This window comes from Gadus chalcogrammus, chromosome 14 (genome assembly GCF_026213295.1).
Source record: "Gadus chalcogrammus isolate NIFS_2021 chromosome 14, NIFS_Gcha_1.0, whole genome shotgun sequence".
NCBI classification, from domain to species: Eukaryota; Metazoa; Chordata; class Actinopteri; order Gadiformes; family Gadidae; genus Gadus; species Gadus chalcogrammus.
The window spans coordinates 21868828-21896724 of record NC_079425.1 but is presented as its reverse complement, the minus strand read 5'-3'; the positions used below and the strand labels follow the sequence as shown (position 1 = coordinate 21896724).

Genomic DNA, 27897 nt, shown 5'->3' with positions numbered 1-27897 from the left:
TGGTTGTGATGTGTCTTCAAATTGCTGCCAATGTGTCTGTGCTTGTGCGTGTGTGTCTCTGTGGCGTGTGAGATTGTCGCTTCACTCCTCGTCTACATCTGACGACTGTCAGGCTGTGATGGGGAAACAACAGCGTAGACACAGGCAGAGGCTCACCAGAGGCTGTTCCTCCTCTCCGCATCGTTCATTTAAATGCCTGAATCACCTCCCTATAGAGCTCCACACATTAGCATAACTTCTAAATCTTCCAGAATGTTCACTTAGTGAATATATATACTCACATTAAAGAGCGTCTGTTATTGTGTCTGTCGACTGGGACAAGTGAAGTGGTGGTGCTTTCCCTAACGCACCCATCAGAGCTAGGCAGGGGTAAGGAGTGAGTGTTGATCTTGATGGGTATTTGATCTCAGCCATCACCCAACATGATGACGTCAGACTGGCACATGGTGATTCAACACCTGGGATTGAAATGTAACTACTACGAGATGTTTTATGATGATAATAACTGTGGTGTTGGCAAGGTCTGGAAAAGAGGATGAAAGGAGCAATATAAGCGATCGTTCAGCGCTGTTGCATCCATCTGCATGAGGCTCTCTGTGATTTGTTCGGATGCTAACACACCGCACACCTGTGGCTGTGGCTACAAAACCTGTTGGCAAACCATTCTGAGCATATGGTCTCTTAATCATTGAAACCCTTTACCAGGGAGGCTGTCCTGTTCGGTTTGCTTACAGGATATATCATGATGCCGTCCTGACTCGGCCCCATCTGGGCTTATGGTCACCTTTGCTCCATCGCATTTCAATGCCAGACTGTCCGGTTTATTCAACACAATTCAATTGAATTTCCTTGAATGTTTTGCTAAGTGGTTGTTATACTCTCTCTGTCTCTCTCTGTCTCTCTCTGTCTCTCTCTGTCTCTCTCTGTGTCTCTCTCTTTATATAGATCTTAATATACTTATAAAGATGTATATAGCACAGACATCTATATTCGGAGCACATCCTAGAGGGCCTTATATGAGCAGACTGCATGAATAGATATTTTCCCTTCCTAGAGTGCACACACACACACACACACACACACACACACACACACACACACACACACACACACACACACACACACACACACACACACACACACACACACACAAACACCAAACACACCAGGGCCTGATGTGATGAGAGGAAGAGGGGAAGACAGCAGAAATAAGAGGGACAGAAAGAGGGAGAGAGGGAGGGAGGGAGATGAAAGGTGAAGAGAGAGGGAGAGATTGGGCGCAGGCCCCTGAAGCAGATGGAATTAGTGGTGCTGTGGCTGATTACAGGGCCCTCGAGACTGGAGCATTAGCCTGTGTTGCCTTATTTCCAGCACGCCTGCACTGCGTGCTTTGTTCTTCATAATGTGCCAACCTGGGAAGCATCTTCACCACACGCAAAGGTTTTTAATTGGGCTCACAGAACATTACAATTAATTTACCGCTTTTGAACAGTTTTTGTTTTCTTCATTATTAGTGTGTTTACAAGAAAAGTGCTGACTATGAAATAGGAGCATAATGTGAAAGAATCAATTAGTTGACTACTTATTTGCAGTCATCAGCATCAAATGTTAGGTTTTGGTATATGTAATAACGGGTTGTGATTAAATCTGCAGCTGAATTCTCCACAGGTCTGGTGAAACGATTTTCGCGAATATAGGTTTTTGTTGCCGCTCACAGCCACAAGAGGGCGGCCGTGTGTAGAATCAAACCTCGAGATGTGCTGCATAATGCAGAGAGCGCACGTGCATGAAATTGCATTGAGTATTGTGCGTGTACTGCGTCAACACGCCTCAGTACTGTCCAAAGATAAGGATGTGCAAAAGGCCTGCGCTTAGTGTGTTTAATCGTATTAAGAGTAAAATGGACCAAAAAAGCATCGCGGTCACACACTGCCTCCATGTGACATGAGAGATAGAGAGAGAGAGAGAGAGAGAGAGAGAGAGAGAGAGAGAGAGAGAGAGAGAGAGAGAGAGAGAGAGAGAGAGAGAGAGAGAGGGGGAGGGGGGAGGGGGGAGGGGGGAGAGAGAGAGAGAGAGAGAGAGAGAGAGAGAGAGAGAGAGAGAGAGGGGGGGGAGGGGGAGAGAGAGAGAGAGAGAGAGGAGAGAGAGAGAGAGAGAGAGAGAGAGAGAGAGAGAGAGAGAGAGAGAGAGAGAGAGAGAGAGAGAGAGAGAGAGAGAGAGAGAGAGAGAGAGAGAGAGAGACAGGGAGAGAGAGAGAGAGAGGGGGGGGAGAGAGAGAGAGAGTGAGAGAGAGAGACCAATGGGGGTGTGCTCTCGGTCTTGAAAGCCAGACACAGAGTGGTGTTTGAGAATGGTTAGCATCATTATTTTATGAGGGCTGCTGTGTGTGCTCTGGTGCCCAGGGGGCAATCACATGGCCAGAGATGTACCAGAGCTATAGCCCAACATGATAATGTATGATACTGTAGGTACGGTAGGTATCACAGGTGTGGGAAAGGATGACGCATACACAACAACCCAATTGCACAGAGGTGTGTGATCACAGTGCTGCACGTGTGTGCACGCATGCATCCATGCACACGCAAACAGACACGCATGCATACACAGTGGAATGGCTAATTTCTCTTTGTTGGAGCTTGATGGTTCTAATTAAAGGACGATACTATCGTGTTTTAGAAAAAGATCCTGTTCTTTGTCAATGACTGGCCTTTCACGGTGAGCCTGTTCTGCCAAGCAGCCATGAACATTTAGAGGGACACTTTTCATTTGCGCCTCGTGTTGCAAATAAAGGAAATGGAGCGAGGATGGGACCCTTTACTATGACAGCGTTGTCACGTTTCTGTGCTCACATGTGCCTCAGCCTCCTCCAATCCCTGCGCAGTATGGGGCGTTTTGTTGGGGGTGACGAGGTTGGGGGGGGGGGCTGGATGACGTCAGGCTGCGTGACAGACCACCACTGGCACCCCAGGAGGGTCGAGCCGTACCCTGGCCTGAGGTCACGTTGACGAGCCCAGAGAACATACAGACAGACAGCCAGGCATCAGGTTCCGGGCCAAACATAGACTAGACAAGAGCAGAGACAAGAGATACAGACCCAGGTAGAGGAGGCCAGATAGCATTAGCAACGTATCGCGTAGTGTCAGCGATGATGACACTGATTAGAGGTGACCTTGTGTTGGCTCCCGACACTTCCTGTCAACACCCACTGACAACACACACACACACACGCACACACACGCACACAGACACACGCACACACACACAGACACAGACACACACACACACACACACACACACACACACACACACACGCACACAGACACACACACACACACACACACACACACACACACACGCACACACACACACACACACACACACACACACACACACACACACACACACACACACACACACACACACACACACACACACACACACACACACACACACAGATACACACGCACAAACACAAACACACACACACACACACGTCTCTCATCCCCTCTTCATTATCTAGCTCGATTAGCTTTTGATCCAAAAGTATATAGTCAGGCGAAGACGGACTTGGGTAGGCTACAACAGATAAAGACCACAGAACAACAAATAGGCTGTAGTAAAATTAATGAGATACAGGGTGGCAAACAACATAGCACACACACGGTAATACATAGTTGTATCTTTGATAAATGGATCAAAACAGTAACCTTTGTATTTATAGTTCAAAGATAGCAGCACTAATATAACATGCACACTGTTATCCTCTTTATAACTGTTTTATCACATCCATAAACTCATGTAGAACATTTCTTCCCTTTTACTCCCCTCAAAACAGACTTGATTTGTTCTCTCATCCCACTAAACACAGCCTTCCCCTTGATGAAGACACGGCCCTTTGGTAAATGTCGCCCAAATCTGGCGGGAGGGTTGGGTCCCTTATCACAACAGCCCCTGAGAGATGAGGATTGCCTTTGGTTTTGGCAGGAGAGGCGTCACCTGTTTTTGTTCTTATCTGGATGAGGCATGGAGGGTGGGTGTTCTGTCAACGCCGGAGAGTGATGAGGCTGACGCTGTTAAAAAGAACCAGACTTTATCGTCTCAAACCACCTGCATGTATAATGGGAGTCTGATGGCAGTGTGTGTGTGTGTGTGTGTGTGTGATGGCTGTGTGTGTGTGCGCGTGTGTGTGTGTGTGTGTGTGTGTGTGATGGCTGTGTGTGTGCGTGTGTGTGTGTGTGTGTGTGTGTGTGTGTGTGTGTGTGTGTGTGTGTGTGATGGCTGTATGTGTGTATGACGGCTGTGTTTGTGTGTGTGTGTGCGTGGGTGTGTCTGTATGACGGCTGTGTGAGTGTGTGTGTGTGTGTGTGTGTGTGCGTGTGAATGATGGCTCTTTGTGTGTATGATGGCTGTGTGTTTGTATGATGGCTGTGCGTGTGTTTGTGTGTGAAAAGGCTGCTTCTCATGTGTTATATGGGTTATATGGGATCATCAATGTGACTCAATCTCACTCTCTCACTCTCACTTCATGCTCTGAAGGAGGGCAGCAGGGAGCGGAAGTGAAGGTGGAAGTAGTCTACATAGCGGTGCTTAATTTATGAGCTATTATTATATGTAGCTATTATATATGAGTTACATGTATTTACAACAGAACAATCCTGCTGAGAGACCCACTGAATCACTGGAGCCGAAACAGTCCAGAGGGGTCAAAAGGTGACCTGAGGACAGTTTGGAAGGCAGTGACAGAGGAGGGCGGAGGAGTTGGAATTATGGGATGGACAAAAAGGTTGATGAGGCAGACTGTGACTGAGACTCCAGTCATTTTGATATCAAGATTGAATGAGGTTGAAATGTAATTAAGGGAGGACACACTAATAAGCTTCTATTTGCCCTGGTTGCCAACGCAACCGTAATCGGGAAAATGTGGAACATGGATGAATGATCATTCGAAACAGAGCCCGTCCAGAAGTAAACCGAAAAAACAAATATGTTCTCCTGCACTGCTGTGAACCCATTGGTTCTCTATTCAGTATGCGGTATTCATAATTTAATACGTGCACTATTTTTGTCTGTCTGAATTTATGCTTAACCTGGGCAGGAGGGTACTAATAGTTGTGTGTTTGTATGTGTGTGTGTGTGTGCGTGCGTGTGTGTGTGTGTGTATGTGTGTGCTTGTGGTTCGGTGTGTGTGGGGTGCGTGTATGTTTGTGTGTATGTGTGTGTGTGTGTCTTTGTGTGTGTGTGTATGCGGGGAGGGAAGTGCGTGTGGGGGCGTATGCGTGTGTGTGTGGTCTGTCTTACATAACAGCAGGGGTTGCTGTGTGCCTGAGGTCTGTGTACTAGCCAGTGTAGCGCAGTAGGATGAGTGTGGATCCTACTGGGACTGCTGCAATCTCCTTCTGGGACCTCTGGTCCTATAGCTTTCACTGAATGACACACTTGTGTTTCCAACTCTGCTTTGTTGCTGAAATGGATCCAGCAGCAATGAAATGCTATTACAAAATGTTTGTGTGTGCGTGTATGTTGTGCGTGCGTGCGTGTGTGTGCATCACATGATGGAGCTGAGGTCCAATGAGAAACAGAAGGCGTCATAGAGGAGAGAGCATCTTTGATCCCCCCAAAAGAAGATTCAAGATGGAAAAGATAATCGAGGCAACCTTCAATTATTCAGACACAGCCTTTATTGAAGTGAGGTGGGCCCTGCAGTCAGCCGCTAGAGACGACACTGAGTCAAACTAATATCATGGTTGACCGTCTCAATGAATGCTCCACATTCATTATTCAGACGGGAGACGAGACACCCATTTCTGTGCACTGGTTCTGCGTTCCTGCTCCCTGCATATGTTCGTGACTTAGTCGTTAGTCGTCCTTAGTCGCTCAGTCGTTGGTCGGTGTAGCGCAGTTGGCTCCTAAGGCATTGGGTGGCCGCCCTTCGGACGATGAAACAGACCCCTTCAGACTTACAGGAACATATCGATTCAGCGATGAGCCCGTGCTGGGTTTCTAGAGGTGAAGCAGCTTACTTGTAAGAGCTCCAACCAGGAGTGGAGCTCCGCACAGCATGGGGAATCAAACGCACAGCGCTAGACTTGCTCATTAAAAGCTGGAACTGCCTCTAGGTGTTCTCATCAAGGCTGCCCTCCTTAGAGAGAGACCATCTCAGATGGGTTTTATCACTGAAAAATTTCTACTTAAATACTCATTAGTGTGTGTGTTTAAATATGCTTCACTTCCCAATGGCATGCGTTTGCAATTCCTCCTTTCATCTGCCGAAAAAGATAATGTTATAAAATGTAAGAATTCACTGAATACATTTGCTGTAGAAACTAAAGGTAAAGGTATATTGAATATAACCACCAGGCAGGCAAGATCATTACAAGAAACCAGAATCAACTATTTGAGCTTTAAATTATTAAAGCCAGCTGGATCTCAGAATGGAAATACACTCCCGGTTACGCTGTTGACATGAACGATTGGAGTGCCCGGCTGATTGTGTGCCAGTTATTTACTATTGAGTCAGCTAGCCACCAACAAGTCCAACACCCCAGCAAATACCATATTACCAGCCCCTGCCTACTGTAGAGGTCGACTGAGATATGAGCTAGAATGTAAAATAGCTACTTGCATAACTTGTCTGTCATAGACACCAATGCTAGATCGTGTCCTGTGTATGTTTGTAGCGCAACTCAAGAAGACGACAGTGCTGCATGGGTTTCCTGCCTGAACTTCCTGTGCAGGGTAATAAATAATGTTTTTATGGGAAGAGAATGAATGCTACGTGGCTGCTGTCACGCTATTCACTTAGCTGAAAACAGACCGAAAACGATCCAAGTTCAGAGCCGAGGAAAAGGGTCCAACGTCTATCTATTATGGCACTGATAGCTTGCGCACTCTGAATATGAGCTAGTCGGCCAAACCTTCCTCTGTACTATACAGAACCTGACACTGTATATAAGGGCATCCCTCTAACCAGACAGCACTAAACAGTCTGATGGCAGATTAAACTGCATCACTTCATGGCTGACTGACTATTCCCACACACACACACACACACACACACACACACACACACACACACACACACACACACACACACACACACACACACACACACACACACACACACACACACACACACACACACACACACACACACACACACACACACACACACACACACACACACACACGCACACAAACGCACACACACAAGCGCACACAAGCTCTCAATTCTCTTTAGATTTGTGGTATGTCAATATTGTTTTCCATGGGTTAAGTTACTCAATGACGCGTATGGGAGCAATTGCATATATATTGCATCTGATTAAACAGATGCAATATATATGCTCTCAAAGCAGTTCTATTTTATAGAAGTTTTGGGCGAAAACATGAAGCTGTAAATGTTCACGCAACCACTATTTTGGATTGATGATGTTAGCAATGTGATCACGTGAACTACTGGATCATGATAACGATAATATTATTATTAAGATTATAAATCATCTGACTCCATACCCTCACCCCCTTTGCATGAGCCCTGCCCCCACATTCAACTCAAGAGGGGGGGGCGTGGCCTCTGCTTCTGATCAATTCAAGGACATGTCTGCCGGCATGTCTGCAATGGCCGAGGACCACCCCAGAGCTGCTTTAGCTTAATGAATGGATATCTGGAGTCCCTGGCCAAGAAGAAACGGCACAATTGAGCTAGCATAAAACTACACAGTCACAGCTCAGCTCAGCATTCGCAAATAAGATCGATATTTTTGCATGATTACAAATAGAGATTACGTTCAAGAAGAATACTCAACATCAAAATTGACCATCACAAATGCCTTTATTACCAATGTTTTTGACAATATAAAGAAGATGTTTAACTGAGTCGTGGATGCAAACAGTGTTGAAAAGTTTTTACAGTAATGAAAATTAAAAAATTAAAACATTAACATCCAAAAAAGGGGCTTGCATAGGTTTACAATAAAATAGTCACTGGCAAGCCTAAAAGTGTTTCATCAGTGACAAAAAAGGGTTAGAAATTCAAAGGGTTAAACATGGGTCAACTTCACATTGTGAGGCAAATGGTCTGAGCAGGAAACAAAACAAACCTTGGTTCGAATGTTCACTAGCCACAGGATGGTGTCTCTGTCTTCATTCCATGTTCACTCAAATCCCATCAGGTAAACATACTTCTCAGTTCCCCCAACAATCTTCACTGTCACTCTCCTCAAAAACGTACTCAAACTAAAGTGCTTTTCGCATCCTTTTTCAATTCAGGTACGACTTTCTATTCATATGCATCATCAATATTTCATTCTATGCTTTATTTACCAATATTCCTTTGTGTTTAAATTTGGCCGTGAAGGCTTCAAATAGCTATCATATAATACTATATGTATATTATCGACAAAGCATCTCATTCTTTTTAAAAGTCTTGGTTATCATATGCATTAAGAACTGTGCTTTAGTATCATCATGCTTGGCCTTCACAGTTTTTTGTATCCAACATCTCACTTTCCCGTCCCCATTGCACTCTCCTTTTTAAAATGATTTGAGTGTACACAACATTGCACATCACCAAAAACACATTCAATGTGAAAACAGACATTTACATACATATTTATATATGAGTATGCCGAATGTGATTTCCTGTATACACAAAGAGGAATGACTTGTCGCTTTTTAGACCAGAAGCCCTTTTCTCTTTCCTACATCAAGGGGCACATCCAAACCAGGTGCTTCTTGTAAAATCATCTTAAATGGAATTGCAGGATCTTTATTTTGGCCTGATAACATGTTATGGGTTATTGGCATACTATAACAACCATCTAATTCCAAACTAGCACCAGAATCGGTATTGAAGAACTGGTATTAAATATGCCCCATAGGACACTCAGAAGACACATTATATAGTGTTGCGGAAAACAATATATTAAAGCTTGCCATTCATATTCAGCATTGGTTCAATTGTTGTCATCACAGCCCGGTAGCAATTCTGGATTATTCCCTGCAGCCTCAGCCCAAACCACATATAGGCGAATACTCTGGTTAATAGCATAAGCATACAAGATGAAAGGTAGACAGAAGTGTGACCGCGTAATACACAACAAAGTGATGATGCCAGAATATTTGATATTCAAAGCATAACACCAGACTAGAATGGCCAACATCAACACAGTGTTTTGCTGTTAGAAGGACGGGCTAGGTCACCTGACGCCCAACAGTTTTGCAGTCCAGACGCACCACAACGAACCGTGTTAGCTTTGGAGGTATCTCATAGAGATTTCAAGTCAAATGACTTTTTGAATGTGTTCCAAAATCTAAGTGGAACTATTGGAACACTTTTTTCCACATGGTTCTAAAGGCTAAGAATAAACAACATCCCCCCCGAAGTGAGAAGAGGATATAGCAAGATGCCAAATGGATGTTGACATTAGGGCCGGATTGCCTAATGTTGAAAGATGTAATCTGGTGGCAACTCAAGACTAGAGCTACCAAACAACGTTACGAAATTCCGAAGAAAATGTTTACTATATGGTATGTGGAGATACACAGTGATCACCGACCCAACATGTGGGTTGATGATGGCTGTCTGATTAATGTATGTCATCTTCTGTATATGGATTTGAAACATGGAACAGAAAAACACAATGCCTCCTTGGTTGCACTATATATGACGATCACAGGAAAACAAAAGTGATCATTTTAGGAGCAGTAAATTCCACTTAATGCTTGATTCTTTGTGTATAGGCAGTTTCCTTTTAAAATGCAGAAACCAAAAGTAGACACGGTTCATTATAAGGTGGTGATGATTGCTTTGGAAAAAGTGTTTTGGAAATGTTGAGATTTGAAAAAATAGATTAACATTTAGAATGATATCATAAATGCATCTCTTTAAATAATCTATATCCACATGAAAAGATAAACCAGGATATATACAGATGTAAGCTAGGTCCACAAGTTGTCTGAGGTAATCATCCATGCAACTACATTTCAGTTCAATAGGGGAACAGGTGTCCAAAACAATAACAATAGACACAAAACGAAATGTGTAGGCCTTAAGCTAGATTGGTTTATCAGAATATGGAGGCCTAACACATTAAGCCACATGTTAAACAACACTTTCAAGAACATTAGGAATAGACCAATATCACATATTACAAAAGGGTGAATAAAATATGTGAACCCAAAGTAATCTGAAAAATAAATATCTGGGAATGTTTTCCTAAAATATTTTTCAATTGAACAATTCCTTTATAAGGCATTTCAACTGTATGGCAATGGGGGACAGAACAAATACGAAAATACTATTTTCTCTATCAGTCCAATATATGTTTTGGCGTCCACCGTTTTCCTGATTTCTGGAAGAATCTGCTACAATGACCCCTGGTGAAATATTAATTTATATTGATGAACCATTTGCATTGAGAGCGGAACTTGTTGCAGAGAGAACGAACAGTGGCCCCAAACGACGATGCAGGTAAAAACCAAACCTGCGTCTCTGAAAGGGATGCCTATAGAGTTGACAGAGCCCAGCACGTTTTCCGTGGCACGTGTTTCTTTATATAACCACCTCGACGTGCACAAGGGGCACCCATCTGTAGTCTCCCGAGCCCTGAATTCAGGGTGAGGGAACAAAAGACCGTCCCTTCCTGAATCTAGCTGGCACCTAAAGCCTATAGGTCCATTACTTTTATATTGGTCAAATATCTATTTGGAAGTGAACATACAGGATACATCGTTTTCAGTTGGTTGAAGTCGATACTATCACAGACGGACGGTGTTAGGCAGACAAGTGAAAACAAAAGTAACATCATTATCAAGCTCTGGGTGCCCGAGGATTAATTGCGTGAGCATTACGCACACATTACGCGCACGGGGTTCACTAGATAAAGTGGATCCAGCCGTTCTCCCATTCACGTGGTGGGGACATTTTAAGCCTGTGACGACGCACTTTGTAGTTTTTCCCAACATTGTTGTCCCAAAACTCCTCCCCACTTACGCAATACTTAATGGCAAACTGCAATGTCCCCCCTCCTTCGAGAAAGGTCGGGGTGATGATCTTAAAGGAGAACTTGTCGGTGACCCCATCACTGGAATCAGGTACATAGTACGCCAAACTGTCCATGAATGTGATCCAGTTGTTCAGAGAATATCTCAGATACACACTCTTCTCAAACGCCAAATTCAACACACGCACGACTCCCGATAGGCTGAATTCGTCCGCCTCAAACGTTTCCAACATTACCTTAACTTCTCTTACTTTGTGTTCGAAATCAGGTAGTCTGCCTGGGTTGGAGAACTGCAGTTCCATACAGACTGCTGATTGGCTCGGAGGACGGGGGAATTTGGTACCCACATGGTGGATGTTGAGGGGTCCCTGACATTTGGCCAGTATACGTTCTGGGACCTGTGGCAGATCTGCGTCGTCGAAATGTTTCACCGAAGTGAGCTCCAGACCCAGAGAGTCAGCGAACCGGACGGTCTTCTGACTTGTTGGGCTTCGACTGCGGGCGATCTCCAATTTAGCTCTCTCTGTGGGGGTCGGCAGGGACTTGCATCTCCGACGGAGGTTCGGACTCTGTGTAGGTTTGAGGAGAATCTCCCTTCCTCTCGGTCTCTCCTCCACCACGGGGCTTTCGATGGGCTCACAGGTCCCGTTCACGTAGTCGAAATCCTCTCCATCATCCAGCCTCGGATTGGCCGCTGCCAGGCTCCCGAACAGCCCGGCAATGCAGCTGTAGTTCCTGGGTAGGCAGGTCTTTGGAGGCAGCATGACCAGAGAGGAAGGCGGAACGGACTGGGTTTCCATTAAGGTCAGTCCCCTGTACTGCAGAGCAAAAAACGCGGTCGTGATCAATAAAAACCGGCTAGTCAGAAGACGAATTGGTCAGGTGTCAAGAGTCCCAAACGCGGATAGGTGCACCGGTTGCGTCACTGGCTGACAGTACGCGACGCTAACCAATAATGGCCAGGCTCGTTCAGCGCCCAGATGAGCGCTCATCCTGCATATCAATATCAGCTGGGATGTATTTAATTCAGAACATAATGTACTAATCTGTAGTAAATAAAGCAAATTCACCTTAAAGCATCGCTGGTCGTTTGCAACGTCTCTGTGTGTGTGTGTGTGTGTGTGTGTGTGTGTGTGTGTGTGTGTGTGTGTGTGTGTGTGTGTGTGTGTGTGTGTGTGTGTGTGTGTGTGTGTGTACGGTGTGTGCGTGTGTGTGTGTGTGTGTGTGCGTGTGTGTGCGTGCGTGCGTGTGTGTGTGTGTGTGTGTGGTTTGTGGGGCTACGTGCCAGAAGGAACGTACGCCATCATCAACTGCAACTTCTCATTTTAGAGGCGCAACTTCCACTTGCGTTACGCTACTGATGGGCCTTAAAAAAACCAAATATTTGAGTATAAGACATGCCTCGACTCATCCTCAACATCCCATCCCATTTGGCCTAGGCCTACAGCAAAACGTTATGTTACTTGCATCGCATTATATTGTGTTAGTATACAAAAAACAAACAAAATAAAATAATAAAACACGATACACCCTGCAATTGCCCTACTCATGTGTTTAATTTTAATTGTAAAATATATTTCGATTACGTCACCACATTCCCACGGCATGTTGCTCCTCCCATTTTCCTTGACGTCACACGTCGTGCCAACGCGGTCCCCCTGGGTTGCCATAACGACGACGCTACTACTCTCCTACTCTCTGGATCACATTTCTCGTTCACGGCGCGGATACACCATTTGGACTCGTGCTTTGCTAAATACAGATATGATGGCTCAGTGTTGTGTGTGATTGTGGGACGACGCTGGTCGGAGTCTATGTTAGTGGTGACCAAGCCTGTCCGTTCATCCCCCAAAATCCGATCCTGCTTCGTTTTGATCCGTGAAGCAACAACCAGTGAATCCTTGACAATGTAACTTATGCCCTCACAACAGACTGCATTGTTATTTTACCCTATAGAAAGACAGTATTTTGGATAGAAGAAACTTAAAACAATTTAATGTTGTGTGGTTTAAATTGACTTGTGCATTTACATTTTAAGCATGTGAACTAGGTGCCGTCCCCTTGCATAATGGAAACCGTTAAGGAAGTGGACCAGGATGGTGCGGAGGAGTCCGAGGAGAACGGTCTAGCAGAGGAGGACGTCTCTTACATGGTAGGCCTACTACAGGACATGAGCGACGAGTACTCCATGAAGGAACAGGATCCGTGTGATCTCTACGACTCCTCTGATTGGGACGAGGCTGTAAGTAACCATACACTCCCTTACTCACTCCTTGACCAACTTTACATGTCTAGATTCCTTTGAATACATTTTTCTTGTACCTTTAATTGTATTTTATTCCAGCAGCAGATGGAGCCAATTTGTCCATTTGTTGTTGTATTAGCTAATAGCTAGTGTCTACTTAATTAACATGGTTAGTTGTTTTAATGGTAAGGCTAAACATTTTTCATCATCATTTTTCATCTTCTCACTTGAATGCTCATACTCACTTTAAATATCAAGGAAACACAATTTGATGACAATGTATGACACAGTAGATTGGCATCAGACATAAAAAAAAACCAAGCAAGTTGACCAAATGCTTCTAATGCTAACGTCGACCTACGTCCTCATGCATAACTTTAACATGAAACTTGATAGGAAATAACAGTACGTGCTTCTGGGACAGGTCCATGGTTGGAACAGAGTCTCTGCACTGAGCTGCATGTTTCTCCCTGCGAGAAACTGTAGGAGAACCAAGAGCGACGAGCAGGACCCCCACTGTCTCCTGTGTGTCGACATCAGGCCCCTGGAGGCCCTCACCCCGGACTGGCCCCCTGAGTTTGACCCAGAGTCTGATGGGAATCCCCAGGAGAGTGACGCCACAGTGTCAGGTACCCAGAAAAAACTCTACAACACGACAGTGGGGTCTTCCCCACTGAAGGAGGCCCACCAGAACCACCTTGTCCTCGGGGACAAGATGGCCGACGACACAGAAGTCCCAAGAGAGGTCCTCCAGCCATTGCTGACTGACTACCTGTATCAAGACTACCTGTGTTCTAAAGACCCGGCGCTGATGAGCCTCCAACCTGACCTGGGTAATCCCATCAACAGCTTCACAGTGTTGCCCCCTCTAAGAGCACCCCAGTTGGCTTCCCAAGGAGTTGTCCGGCAGGTCTGCGTCAGGGAGAGCCTCGCGGGAGGCGGATCCGCCGCAGGAGGGAGCGCGGAGACGGGCGGTGTGGTGGCGCAAACGGCAGCCAGGGAGGGCAGAGGTGTGAAGAGAACAGAGGAAACAGGAGGAGCCGACACGCTGACAAACACGGAGCCGACTAAGGACACCCACAGGCCGAGCGCTCCACCCAAAGGCATGTATTGTTGTCACTCTCAGGAAAAAAAACGGCATTTGCTCTCCACTTACACTCTGCCCATTCTAAAGAGGTACAGTGTGCCTCTGGGCAAAATAACTGACACCATGCACCGGACTACAGTCTCCTTAGGCCAGCATTTGAGGCAGGCCGTGCGGACTGGCAGTGAGTACAGCCGGCACGAAAGATCCCCCACTCCACAGCTGCCTGTTCTTTTTGGGACCAAGGTCCCAATAGTGGTTTCCAGCCAAAGACCGCTTTGAATACACACTCCCCTCACTATGCATGTGCAAATAAAAGTAGCAAAGAGGATCTATGATTTTCTTATTTGGTAAGTCACGATAATGATTGATGTATTAATATTTAACTTCATGACAGAATCACAGCAGATTTCATCTTATTTGTGTCTTAAAAGTTATAAAAATATGTTATTAATAAACTCATGGCAGGTGTGTCATAGTGTTACACTATCCCAGGTTTTTTTTGGTGTTCAAACCCATGTGGATAGATGTGTCTTTAATATGGTTCCTAAATAATTCCATCAAATGTATGTTCTAGTTGTCCGGCAACGATGGCTGCTGCCTCAAAGCCAACAACCTTAATTTGTGTTGGAGGCTGTGGCTATAATGTTATACACATGATGGTCTTAACTTAGTCAAACCTCCTTTTTTTTATCCAAATAAACATCGGAAACCATGAAACTACATTGTGAGCATATATGGAAGCCAAGTTATACAGATATCTTATTGCTGTAGCTCAATTAGAAACATTTTAAAAGGTATCAGGTTTGTAACTGAAACTTACTTAAAAATGGATCTTAAAACGTAAATGTGATGCTGCAAGGCTAAACTTTTTTGAATGAGTAATGTAATGTAATACACTGTTCCCTTAGTTTATTGAGATCATCAGCAGTACAGCTTGGACAAAGAAACCAACAATGCAATCTGGAACTCTAAACATTTAGGCAAACACCGAAGGCCACCAATAAAATGAAAATAATCATTTGTATTGGAAGAATATATAAATTCTTCATGCGATGAATTTTATGGAAAATAAAACACTGTATTAACCACTGCGAACTATGACAATTCAACATCTTCAAGCTTTTCTTCTTTGCTTCATTTACATCCATTAACCTTTTAGAAACAGTATACACAGAACAATAAATGATTTGAAGTAAGGTCAAAATACTGCACTTAACCTTGGGTTCAATACATTACAAAATAAAGCAAGTTAAGATTTGGGCATAATGCCACATACATTCCTTTGTTTCTTTTAGGTGACATCTCCAAAGACAAAAAGTATATCTGGAACAAAATAAAAATAAAATACTCTGATTAAGGCACAGAAATAAAATTAAGAAATACTCAAGGCTTGCTGTATATCCAACTGTTCCCCTATAACTCAAAAAAAGGTGTCCGTGCAAATGAGGTAACTGACAAACACACGAAAGGAACCAACAGGTTGTACAGTATCTTGCATCGAAAAAAATATACAAATAAAAATCAATGCACGATGCATGAGTCCCATTGGACAAAGACGGAATTCAGTAATTAAAGATGGAGGAAATTTAATATGGTTTGCAAAAACAACAACGTCTCTGACTGGAGGGAGAGTAGCTGAACTGTACTCTAAGCCTCAGTGTTTTAGTGCAGCACAACACCGCCTAAAACTTCAGCACAAACTGCTGCTATTGTATACACCTAGTCAGCTAATGAATAAGTCAAGGTGGACGACACCCTTGTCTTGGAACTATCCTCAAGGGGGTTGTCTAGCCGGTGACCTACAGAAATATGGATCATAAGACCACAACAACCTAAGTACTTGCATTAAACTACAATGCATCATTACAATGTATCGAAGAACTGAGCTTAGCATTTAAATAATTTGTGCCACGTCTAATTAACGGATTTGGGTTACTGAGTACTTTCATGGCTCTGGTGAATTCCTTACATACTTGAGATTGAAGATTTATTTATTTCTTTGTTAGGAAACTAATTCAGGATGGTTTTCACAGTGATAATGCCCCAAGGTACAACATACCTGAAGGACATGCATATCTTGCCACCAATAATGGATAATAATGAGGCCAGTGTCAAACGGATTACATGATGAACTGTATATACACATCTTTCACAAAAAGATTTGGGAGAGTGTGGGCAGGGGGGGAACCATCATTTGGTATTTGTTAAGATGGTGACTCGATTTAATGCACAATAGTGTTACAATTATTAAACTGCTAATACAGACAAAGACAGCATCCACTAGTGCTATAATACAAATCAAAATATACATTTAAACGATAGAAGTAAACATGTTTTCTAGACAGGACTCGCATACAAGGTTATCCTATGTGCAAATAAATATGTAAACGGGCAGGAGTCAATAAATCATGCCCAGTGAGATAATAAAGTGCATCTTAGCTATCTGGGTGTATGACAGGAAATACGCAAGGGCACGTCTCCCTTCATGGAATGTTCATAGGCCTTCCAGATGCTCCAAGCTTACCAGGACACCACGTGTTATCCAGGACGACAATTGAGAGCAGACACATTCATCGTGGGTAGCAGTAGCACAGAGAGGCCTTCAACTGTTGGGTTTGTCCGGGTGCCGTAAGAGGGCCCACAGACTCTCGCACGTCTGGGTCTCCACGGAACTGAAGTGGGACTCCATATTCCAGGCCAGGTCCGCCGACAGGAAGTCATCCATGACCGTTTGGGTTTCGTTGCTGGTCAGAAAGAGGTGCGAGAGGCCGTCCACCTGGCAGGTGCTGGTCTGGGTCTCTGTGCTGCTCAGCAACCGGCCCTGCTCCGTGTGAGGGACGGGGAGCTGGGGCGAAAGGCCTAGAGGCGGAGGGGGGACGTCCGTCTGGGTCTCCGTGTCAGACGACTCTGTGCTCATGGAGAAGCTGGAGTGTCCCAGGATGCTGCCAAGCGGCATGCGGTTGCCGGCACTCAGCAGGAAGTTGAGGTCAGTTTGCGTGTGCGTGTCAAACATTTCCAGTTCGAGGTCAGTGGCCTGCGTTCGACTGTGCCCAGTGCTTTGTTCCAGTTCTTCCAGCAAGAGGAAGTCAGTCTGGGTCTGAATGTCCAGAGACTCCAGCGGTGTGTCACTGCCCAGCCCTCTGAGCTCACTCTCCTCCGTTTGGGTCTGGATGTGCACGGTATTAAGGAACTCTTCAAAGTCAAAGTCGATACCCGTGTGCTGGTCTTGAACAGAGTCCAGGCCTGGCCCACAGCCTGCAGTGTTATCCTCCAGCACCTGGTGGCCCGACATCGAGTCAGACAACATGTTCTCCAGGTCGTGGAGGAAGGTCATGGTCTGGGTCTGGTTGTCCGACATACTATTGGAGTTGAGGTCGTCGGTCTGGACACCGAAACACATAGGCCCTGCCGACTTCACGTCCTCATAGAGACTGCCCACTCCTGCGGCCGCAGATTGTTCCAAGGCTAGAGAAGTCTGTGTGGAGACGCTCAGAAAGTCACTAGCAAACAGGTCCGAACACATCACCGCCTGGTCGACCTGAACCCTGTCCCTGGACTGCGACACAGCACTCGGGCAGCCTGTCTGGGTCTGCCTGGAGGTTGGGGCAGAAACCAACAGGCCAGAGCAGGGTATTTGGCTGAGGCAGAGACCGTCTGTCTGAGCGGCAATAGTGGATTTAGCTTTGGTGGAGGGGAACGTCTGAGTTTCCACACTGACGGGCAGAAGCACCTCGGCACTGACACTTATGTCTGTCTGGGCACAAGAAGACACGGGTGGATCACCAACCGCACACACTCCCATACCTACACCGACTCCTGCCCCTAAGGGCATCCTAGATAGGCATGATATGTCCGTCTGAATGTTTGTGGATGTGCTTCTGCCATGAAGACCTCCAAGGCCACTGGCTGGATCCTGTGAGTACAAAGGCTCTAGACTCACCTGCACCCCAGTGCTGATGGGCCCAAGGCTAGAACGCGAAGAAAGGAAGCTCTCCTTGAAGCCCAGGGCTTTGGAGTCCAGGTGGGGCACCATAGCCCCCATTGCTTGTGGCAGCAGCTGAAGAGCGCTGAGGGAGCCCTTGCAGTCCATCGTAAGCACGACGGACCTCAGAGCACCACTCTCTGTGGATGGTACTAGGACAGGGAGGTGAGTCAGCTGCATCACAGGGAAATTGACCAGGGCCATCTTGGGCTTGGGCAGGAGCATTTTTTTGTGGCTTCTCTGGAGGTATGAGGTTGGATTGGGCGTGTCTGGTGCATGACTATTTGTTTCCGCAGAAAAAACCCCACTGATAGTTCCTTGTTGGCACTTAGATTTTGACAGGTTGACTCGTTTTGCCGCACCTTAACAGAACTGCTTATCAATTTCTCCATCTTACGTTTCTTCACTGGGGGAATCCTGAAATGTAAGAGCAACAGAGAACGTGGGGAATGAATTACAAAAGAATGAAAGAAATTTTAACACAGCCAACCACACTTGATGAAATCTTGTGGTTGAGATTTGAGTTGTTGTTGTTGTTTGCATACCTGTGTTCTGTGGGGAGCTCATGTCCCGTCCGGTAGATGTGAGACAACAGTGCAGCCCTACTTGCATACGGGCATCCGCAGGTGCACCGGTAGGTCTTCCCACAGTCCTCCGTGTGTCTCCTCAGGTCCCACTCCGTACTGTAGCCATTGTTGCATTTGGAACATTTGTGCTTCTTCTCTGCATGCATTTTCATAAAGTGCTGCGAATAATACAAATCAACCGAGGAATTACAATCTTTGGCTTGCATAAGAAAATCAAGAAATATTCTGTGATTGAAAAATGAAGAACAGGGAAGGCCTTACTTGTTTGACGAGTGAAAACTGGGAGAAGGGCCTGTTAGGGCCTCTGGGGCAGCCCTCAATAGGACAGCTGTAAAGCTTCTTGGACGCAGTCAGCTCTTTCCTAATGGTAGGGTTGACGAGGCCTTCCTGATGGTAAACATTAAATACAAAGATTTGCGTTAGCCTCACATTTAATGGGTGATTTAAAAATACATTAAATTACATTTTTTACAGAGGTAAACAGAAATTAAAAAACATACTATATTTGTAGTGTGGCCAATAATCAAAGTAATCAAAACAAGAAATGTGGAAATACGCAACCACACAAAATTACTCTTATATATTTCGCAGTCCATTGGAAATATAATGATGATAAGGATTCAAGTCTGTGTCCAATCGTTCCGGTGTGACCCTCTGTCCTTCGGCTGGTGCTCCTGTGATGAGGTTTGGGTGAAGGAAGAGAGTGGGCGGAGCTGAGGGATAGTCATCAGCCGATGGGGAAAACCTGTTTGGCCTTCAGGCGGTTGCTATCCTCCAACGTTGGTTGATGGTGTAGTGCCATATGGTTTGGATCCTTTTAGTTTTGGTCTCTTTGGCTGGGTACAAGGGCTGGTTCAATGTTGCGTTTAAAATCATACCACATCCCCAGAGCACTTGTTCCACTCCTGCTACACTCAGTCACTACTGATTATGCATATTTAATGTTATATTCTTTCTATTATTAATAACTATATAACTCAACCTCTTATCACAGTGGACTCCCATCTTTGACATATGATCCCTGGTAGACTAGACACCTGTTAGAGGGGGGGGTTATCCAACGTTACAACATTATTGTAAAGTTTATAATAGATTACAAATCATAATATGAAACATTGAAATGAGGTTCATTGTATTTGTAGGTTTCATCCATCCTAGATTTGATGATAGGTCTGTACTCCAATATCCATGACTGAATTACACTTTGCGTGAGAAACAAATTAAAAAAAAGAAAATAATCACATCAAGACATTCTCCCAGGATCATGAATTCCTCTGAATCTAGTACAGCCCATGAAAGCGTATGAATAGATAACTGACAAGGTCATACAGTATCTCCCAAACCAAAAGCAATGAAGAATAATATTGTAGCTAATATTGAATTCCTTTCAGAACATTGTCTCCTGAACAATGTGTTGTACGGTCTGGGTTCCATCATTCCACTACAAAGAGTCATCAAGAGCTTTTCTCAATACACAGATGAATGAACAAAGCAATGAAACATGGATAAATAGAGGGGGCACTGAAAACGTGAGACATGTCGCCAATTCGGGCAAAACCAATCTGACATTGCTCACTAGCAATGTTTTCTGTCAATTTAAGGGCATTGCACTTCATTCTCTCCACATCTTGAAATATGTTGAGGGCCTGATAGTGCCCCCACGCCAGAACATTATCTAATATTTGTTGATGATAGAGCAGCACCATATTAGTCACAGCATTTGTTGAGGTCCATTCATTCTGCTATAGAACTTACTCAACAACACACTTACTCAAAACCTAGATGTTTCGACGGTTTATTTGGGCAACTTATTATCTTGATTGGCCAATTCAAGGTCAAATTCAGGATCTGGGATATTTAATGTTAGTATATGCTACACGTGAACCTCCTAAGATGGCGCAATTTGATTGGTTCGCTATCTCATATTTGGCAAGATCCCATGATTGACATCTCAAACTCGGGTTATTGCGTGACGGTTTATTTTTGGAGCGTTCTCGTGTAGTATATACTAAAAAAATTATTCGCCTCTGGCGAATAATCAGCGAACAATTAAGTGTCAACAAATTAATAATTGTTAAGTAGTGGACACTTCTATTTTTGGAAAGCATGTGTTGAAGGGAGTGTGGCATCTGATCACTACCATGAAGGCGTAACCATGTTACACGGGACCGGATGTAAACCACCACACAATATCTCCCAAACCAACTTTCTGAAGGAAACATATGCAACCGACTTAAGTGGTATTATAAATATTATATATAGTATCATTCCGTTCAGCGGAAACTTGAAATCGTTCTAAACTGACCAATCACAACAATTTCAACCCAAGTCCTTCAAAACATCAGTATCGCATCTTCATAACAACTGTGCTGACATATTCATTCAGCAGGCCTCCGGCCACTCAGTTATCCGAAGAACAAATTAAAATGCCACATTCACACTCAAAATAACTCAATGTGTGCAAAGGACAAAAGGGACAAAAGGAGACATTCCCCAAGAGAGAGAGAGAGAAAATACCCTATACAACAAAAGACAGATCGACTCAATGCGACTCCCACATTGAATTCGTAAGGCGAAGAAACAGACGACAGATGAATAATAATTAAATAAAATCCCATATAAATTGGCTGTTTTTTGCTCAACCCGTAGTGGTGGGTGGTGTTAAATGGACAAAACCACGAAGAAATCGCGGGTTTGGTCAAATCACACTGTGACCTTAACCATGTATCGCATAGTGCTGTTTAGGTGAGCGACATTGACACCACCACATTATAACGTCGTATTAGCGTTTATTAAGTACATACACATGACTTGACGTTTCCCCCCCACTCCCAGTGTTGTGTTGGTGAGCCACAAATAAACCAGCATGACCAGTGGGCTCACTTCGACCATTACCTTCACTCTGTGGGATTTCACCAGATGCATGTTCAACGCAGGTGTGTTGGGGAGGATTTTCCCACAGCTTTCCACAGTGCAGAGTATGTTAGTCCTCACTTCTTTGGTCAGCTCCACGATGGACGGCGTTATTATCTCCCGGGACTGCGAAGGAGACTCTTCGTTTGATTTCGCACTTCCTCTGGAAGCGCTGGCTTTGTGATTCCCTTTCCCAGCAGACGCATAGGCAGCCATGATTGTACGTTGACAACCGCTAGCTTGTAGTGCAGAAAGCCCAGTAGCAGCATATACGTATGTTTGCCATTTAACACCTCGACGCCGTAGTGCTAACCGATGCAGTCACCACCCGCCGCCGTGGATAATGCTCCATACCAACCAGGTACTGTTTACGCATGCGCAGTTGGGAGCACGGAGCGCACCGTGTTTTTGACCGCGGCGTGTACTACACGAGGCCCAAGTATCCCTGACTGCAACCCGCAGATGGTGCTCGCTAAATGTAGGCGGAGTCTACATTGAGCAATGCAAAGCAAATGCACCACCTAGTGCTGGAAATAGTGCAATACATGCATCGAGGATAAAATCTCGGACAAGGCAGATTTCACTTCACAGTTCACCTATTCTAATTAAATCATACATAGCATATTTCCTCTCATACAGGACATTGTCTTATATGATTAATAGCCATTTCTATGGTTATTTATCGTTTATAAATGTTGACACTTGCATTTTCTTTGTCAATGCATAATAAACTTAGCCTACTATGTTGATTGTTTATGCTATCTCATAGATGATTGTCCTGTGAGTGTTAAAATATAGCAGCAAGACTTGTCTCCCAAGGGTCCTCACTGAGATCTACACAGACAAATTAAAGTCAGCTTTTCTACTGCATGGTACGGACCAGCTCGACACGACTCGACTCGACTCGACTAATTTTTTGCGTTTCCACCGCGAAAACATGGTATCTGGTACCTGAAGTGGCTGCTCTTTCTAGTACCGCCTCGCTCTAGGTTCCAAGCGGCTGAGCCGATGCTAAAAGGTGACGTCGGCAGACGGCCGGCCACTGATTGGCCAGAGAATGTGACGAAGTCACGAGAGCGACATGGCAACCATGCTGGTAACAGGGACTCTATAAAAGGCCCTTTCCCATTCCTTTGCTCTAAAGAAAATCTCAGCCCTAGCCCTCGCTGTTGCGCGTGCACGCACCGTGGAGCAATGTCCCAATACCACTTTAAGGTAGCTTTAAGGGGTAAGGGGGAGGGCTAACATCCCCTCAAAATTGAGATTTTCGATGGGCACCCTCAAAGCGATTCAGTTCTGACTTGCTCCCACAATACCTTGCGAGGAAAACGGAAAATCCAGAAATATCCTAGACAAGATGGAGGACGAAAAGATGCGACAGGATTGGAAAAACACAAATGTAAGTATTTTCTCTGTAATTAACTAGTAATTATTTTATTAATTATACTCCGCAGCCCGGCCGCGGGCTTCGAAGCCCGGCCAAGGACTCTCGGAAGATCGCGAAAGTCTATGGCCGACTTTCGCGGAAGATCGCGAAAGTCCCCGGCCGACTTTCGCGGGCCGCCCGACCCCGGTTCTCGGCCGGGCTGCAGCCCGTGATCGTGCTCTGCGGCCCGGCCGAGAACCGGGGTCGGGCGGCCCACTCTGCGGCCCGGCCGTCGGACTTTCGCGGGCCGCCCGGCCCCGGTTCTCGGCCGGGCTGCAGCCCGTGATCGTGCTCTGCGGCCCGGCCGGGAGCCGGGGTCGGGCGGCCCGCGGGGGTCCGACGGCCGGGCTGCAAGACCGGGCTGGATATCATGTCGTATGATATCCAGATCTTCCATGTTCTAGTGACTCCAGGTTAAAAATAAGCTTTATACTAATATATTATATTATATTAGTAACATTCTATAAGTAATATTATATATACTGATATATGTAGTGACCACAATATAATATATTATATTATATTAGTAACATTCTATAAGTAATATTATATATACTAATATATTATATTATATTAGTAATATTACATGGTTAATCAATGTAATTTTTGGCAGTACTATATTGTGTACATAGCTATTATATATTGTACGTAACATATGGCCATATCACCCAGTTCTGGCATATAATTCCTAATTCCTTCTTATTCGTTTTCTTTCAGGACATCGTTGAGTCCACTGCCACCAGCCCCCCACCTCTCCCTCATGCTCCTCCACCCCAGGCACCTCTTCCACCACCCCAGACACCCCTTCCAAGAGGAGAGTGCCAGGGAGCAGGCGAGGCATGAGGAGAGCGAGGCAAAGTTGGCGGAATGGTGGAGAAGATGTGATTCTCCACCATTCTCTCAAAAGCTGAGAGAGGGTGTGTGTGTGTGTGTATTTTTAGGTGTGCGTGTGTGTGTATTTTTAGATGTGTGGTTCAGTGTTTATTTAAATAAAGTGTTTCTTCTAAAGTGTTCTTGTTCTTAACCGATTATTATCTAAGGGTGCACTCACACACCTTTAACATGTAGCTAAGTGACATTCAAAATAAAGGTATATTACGAGGGACAAATAGTATTATTTTTTTTATTTTTTTTTCAACACTTTATTTAAACATGCCAATTACAAAATATAAATACCATTTCAGGTTAAACATCTTTACAATGGGTCTTGCTCGTTGCCCGAGACAATGGCAGCCAGTCTGTCTCTTGTAACATTACCAGGGGTCTGGTTATCTGCTAGGGGGCACGGGGAGGCCATGATGACGTCACAGGGTAGGGTTGTCCCATTTGGTAGGGTCGGTTAGGGGTAGCAATGAGGGGTAGCAATGAGCATGAGCAATGAGGGTTAGGGTTGAGATGTAGGGTTGAGACAGTGAGCAAAGAAACGGGATCGACGCCACTTCGACCTGGGCGGGACTTTACGTCCTACGTCACTCGCTATGGATTTGCATGTGTGCGCGTAGCCGTTTGTCTCAGGGATCTGTGCACGAACTCCCTTGCACTACAGATTACGAGCGTCAGTGTCGTACGTGATGGAGGGTGGGTGACATTCCTACAGTCTGTGATGAAGGGACACGTATGTAACCCAGTTCCTGTTAGGACTCTTATTCTGAAGGAGGAGAACGGAAGTGTATGCGTGTGGGTCGCTGTTTTGACTCTGTGTTGGGAGCGCTGGAAATAAAGTGGATCGCCCCGTTCAGTGAATGGAGTTAACCGATTATTCTTTTATATATAACCCAAGTATAGGCAACAATAATTTGCACATTCGATTATTATTATTATTATAACTTTATTCAAGACACAGGAAGGTCCACATAGACAGCAGACTACACATATTATATTCACATATATATATACGCATATAAATACACACACACACACACACACACACACACACACACACACACACACACACACACACACACACACACACACACACACACACACACACACACACACACACACACACACACACGCGCATATATAAAACAATATAAAACATTTAAGAAGGAATGCAAATGAGGCATTATCAATCATAATACAAACATAATTAAAACACATACAAGCTTCGGGTCCAATGTTTCCAGAGGCAAGATGAGTACCTTGTTGGTCACTCGGAGAGATATCAATTAGAGACACAATAATCGTGTTCATAGACCCAGTCAATCTACCCATGAATCTATACATAACATTTCTCAGAACAGCATTCAAAGTGGGCACATTGTTTGTCACGAACATTTCACTGGCACTACCCCCCCTGGGAGTTTTAAGCAAAATTCTCAGAGCATCATTATATGCCACATTAAGTTTTTTCATTTTTCGCTTTACTGTAATTACACCACAGGTGGGCAGTATACATTGGAGTGCAATACGCTTTGTAGAGCGATATTTTAACATCAGTAGTACACATGTAGAATTTGCGCGCCAGCATGTTTGCCTGCCCATACAGTATACCACACTGACGCTGCACATCATCATCATCACAGAGGTCATCTCTTATCACATGTCCCAGATATTTAACCTTCTTTACAACCACTAGCGGTTCACCTGCCAGTGAGAAAGAAGGAAAGACAAGCCTCCTATCCTCCTTGGTTCTAGCAATCAGTACCAAACTCTTCGTTGAGTTAAATTTGATATCATACATTAAGCCATATTGACAGCATATTCTAAGAAGCTGCTGCAGGCCAGCACTGGAGGGAGACAGTACCACCAAATCATCAGCGTAAAGCATATGATTAATGAGGCTATCCCCCACCAAACAGCCAGTTCTACACTCCTTTAGCTCATCAGATAGATGATCCATGTACAGATTGAATAGTAGCGGGGACAGAATTCCGCCCTGCCGCACTCCATTGGAGACATAGAAGGGTGTGGATATACTCATCCCCCACCTAACTTGCATAGTTTGGTGAGAGTACCAGAACTGCAGTATCCTAATTATATAAGAGGGGACCCCTCGCTCAAGTAGTTTAGCAAACAGTTTCCCATGATTGATACGGTCAAAGGCTTTTGACGCATCCAGGAAACACATGAAGACTATGCTATTTCGTGATCTGTACCTATGGACAATTTCTTTAAGTGCATAAATACACAGATCAGTTCCATGCTTACTCTTAAAGCCAAACTGGTTATCTGTTGATGCTATATAATCTGCAAGCCTATCCATAAGGATCCCTTCTAGTACCTTGGACAGTATACTTGCAAGTGCAATAGGCCTATAGTTATCAATACTAGTTAATCGACCAGTCTTATTTTTAACTACAGGTATCAACAAGACAGATAACATGGATTATGCCATGCTTCATTAACCCAGAAAAGCATAGAGCAAGTAACACTGAAATACTTTGGCTAGAGTATTTCAGATGTTCTGCTGTTATTTTATCCTGCCCACAGGCTTTGTTTATTTTAAGTTTCTCAATAGCATAAGATACTTCATCTGGCCCGATGACTACACCATCACTGTGAGGTATTTCACCTATGTTAAACACTTCACTCTTCACACAGTTAAAAATGTTCTCATAGGGTCTCCTCCATAGCTCTGCAATGTTTTCAGGTTCAGTAATGCCATCAATGCTAGAAGGCAGTGGCATCTTGCTGTTGTTTACCACCTTCACCTCCTTCCAGAACTCATATACATTATTAATTTGTAACTTTTTCGCCATAGAGTTCGCCCTCATAGTCTGCTCATTTATTTTTATAAAACACACAGCATATTTAAATCTAGCATTAGTCCGTACCTTGTGCTCACAGACTGGGCCATGCCTCGGTTTTCCTGCTAAAACCCATCTTCTTAAAGCATCTTTTGCCTCCATATGAACTTCATGAACATACTTCATTCCACCCTGGTCTCACAATATGTTGTTTCACCACTTTTCTTCTCAGTGGTTCACTTCCAACAACTAGACAGTTCACAATTTTATCATACATTGCACACAGGTCATTATTATGACTTACATTCTTACAGTTGATATTCCCACAAATGATTGCATCAACAGGTAACTCAATATTTCTTAAGTACACATCAGTCAATAACTTGTAATATTGCAGGTCAACATCTGTGAGCCTAGCCCAGTCCAGCGTCTCACTTGGTTTATGGCTGTCATTACAGACAAGCTCAGGTAGGCCCTTGATGTTAATGAACATAGAGACCGGAATATGATCTCCAGTGGCCATACCATATAAGATCTCAGCCTCCTCTATACAAGCATGTGCATCAAATGTAGACATACAGTGGTCCAACCAGGATGTAGTATGCCAAGCTTCACTCACATGTGTATAACTATCAGCTGGCAATAGTTCCTTACTGGACATAATCACCTTGTTATCTTTGCAGAATTGTGTCAGGTGTTGACCAAACAATGAGTTAGTATCTGATATATCAGCATTCAGATCCCCCAAGACAAATATGGATGTATACTCACTTTCCCTTATATAAGACCCAATAAAAGCAAGCTTATTCAAGTACTCATCTTCATTCTTTTGACATTCATATGGAGTGTATACATTTAAGATTATAAAAACATTCTTATCCTGCACCACCTTGATTCCTATACACCAATCCACATCTAACCTGATCACAGTGACCAATGAGTCAAGTTTCTTATGCCAGAATATA

General features: G+C 44.4%; 3 protein-coding genes across 4 annotated transcripts; 1 reads left to right on the top strand and 2 right to left on the bottom strand.

Annotated features, from left to right (window-relative positions):
- Positions 1-7644: 7644 nt before the first annotated feature.
- Positions 7645-11983, bottom strand: LOC130403959 (protein phosphatase 1 regulatory subunit 3E). The gene has a single exon (XM_056608511.1). It carries the CDS (start codon positions 11801-11803, stop codon positions 10877-10879), a length of 927 nt encoding a protein of 308 aa, XP_056464486.1. The 5' UTR covers positions 11804-11983; the 3' UTR covers positions 7645-10876.
- Positions 11984-12677: 694 nt separating this feature from the next.
- LOC130403622 (uncharacterized) lies at positions 12678-15422 on the top strand. 2 transcript variants are annotated; one of them, XM_056608038.1, is made up of 3 exons: positions 12678-12912; positions 13042-13245; positions 13673-15422. In XM_056608038.1, the coding sequence occupies exons 2-3, from the start codon at positions 13072-13074 to the stop codon at positions 14612-14614; spliced, it is 1116 nt and encodes a 371-aa protein (XP_056464013.1). In that variant the 5' UTR covers positions 12678-12912; positions 13042-13071; the 3' UTR covers positions 14615-15422. The 2 variants fall into 2 exon arrangements, with proteins under 2 accessions (XP_056464013.1, XP_056464014.1); XM_056608039.1 differs by having other exon boundaries at positions 12678-13245.
- atmin (ATM interactor) lies at positions 14323-22278 on the bottom strand. The gene is given in 5 exon segments (XM_056608037.1): positions 14323-18616; positions 18619-18734; positions 18863-19062; positions 19166-19291; positions 21800-22278. Coding segments are annotated over 5 exon segments (2355 nt in total). The 5' UTR covers positions 22034-22278; the 3' UTR covers positions 14323-16937.
- Between the last annotated feature and the right edge of the window lie 5619 nt (positions 22279-27897).

Coding starts and splice junctions, on each gene's coding strand:
- LOC130403959 (XM_056608511.1), bottom strand. CDS start 11,803: ATGGAAACCCAGTCCGTTCCGCCTTCCTCTCTGGTCATGCTGCCTCCA.
- LOC130403622 (XM_056608038.1), top strand. CDS start 13,072: ATGGAAACCGTTAAGGAAGTGGACCAGGATGGTGCGGAGGAGTCCGAG. Junction 13,246..13,672: donor CCTCTGATTGGGACGAGGCT/GTAAGTAACCAT, acceptor CTTCTGGGACAG/GTCCATGGTTGGAACAGAGT.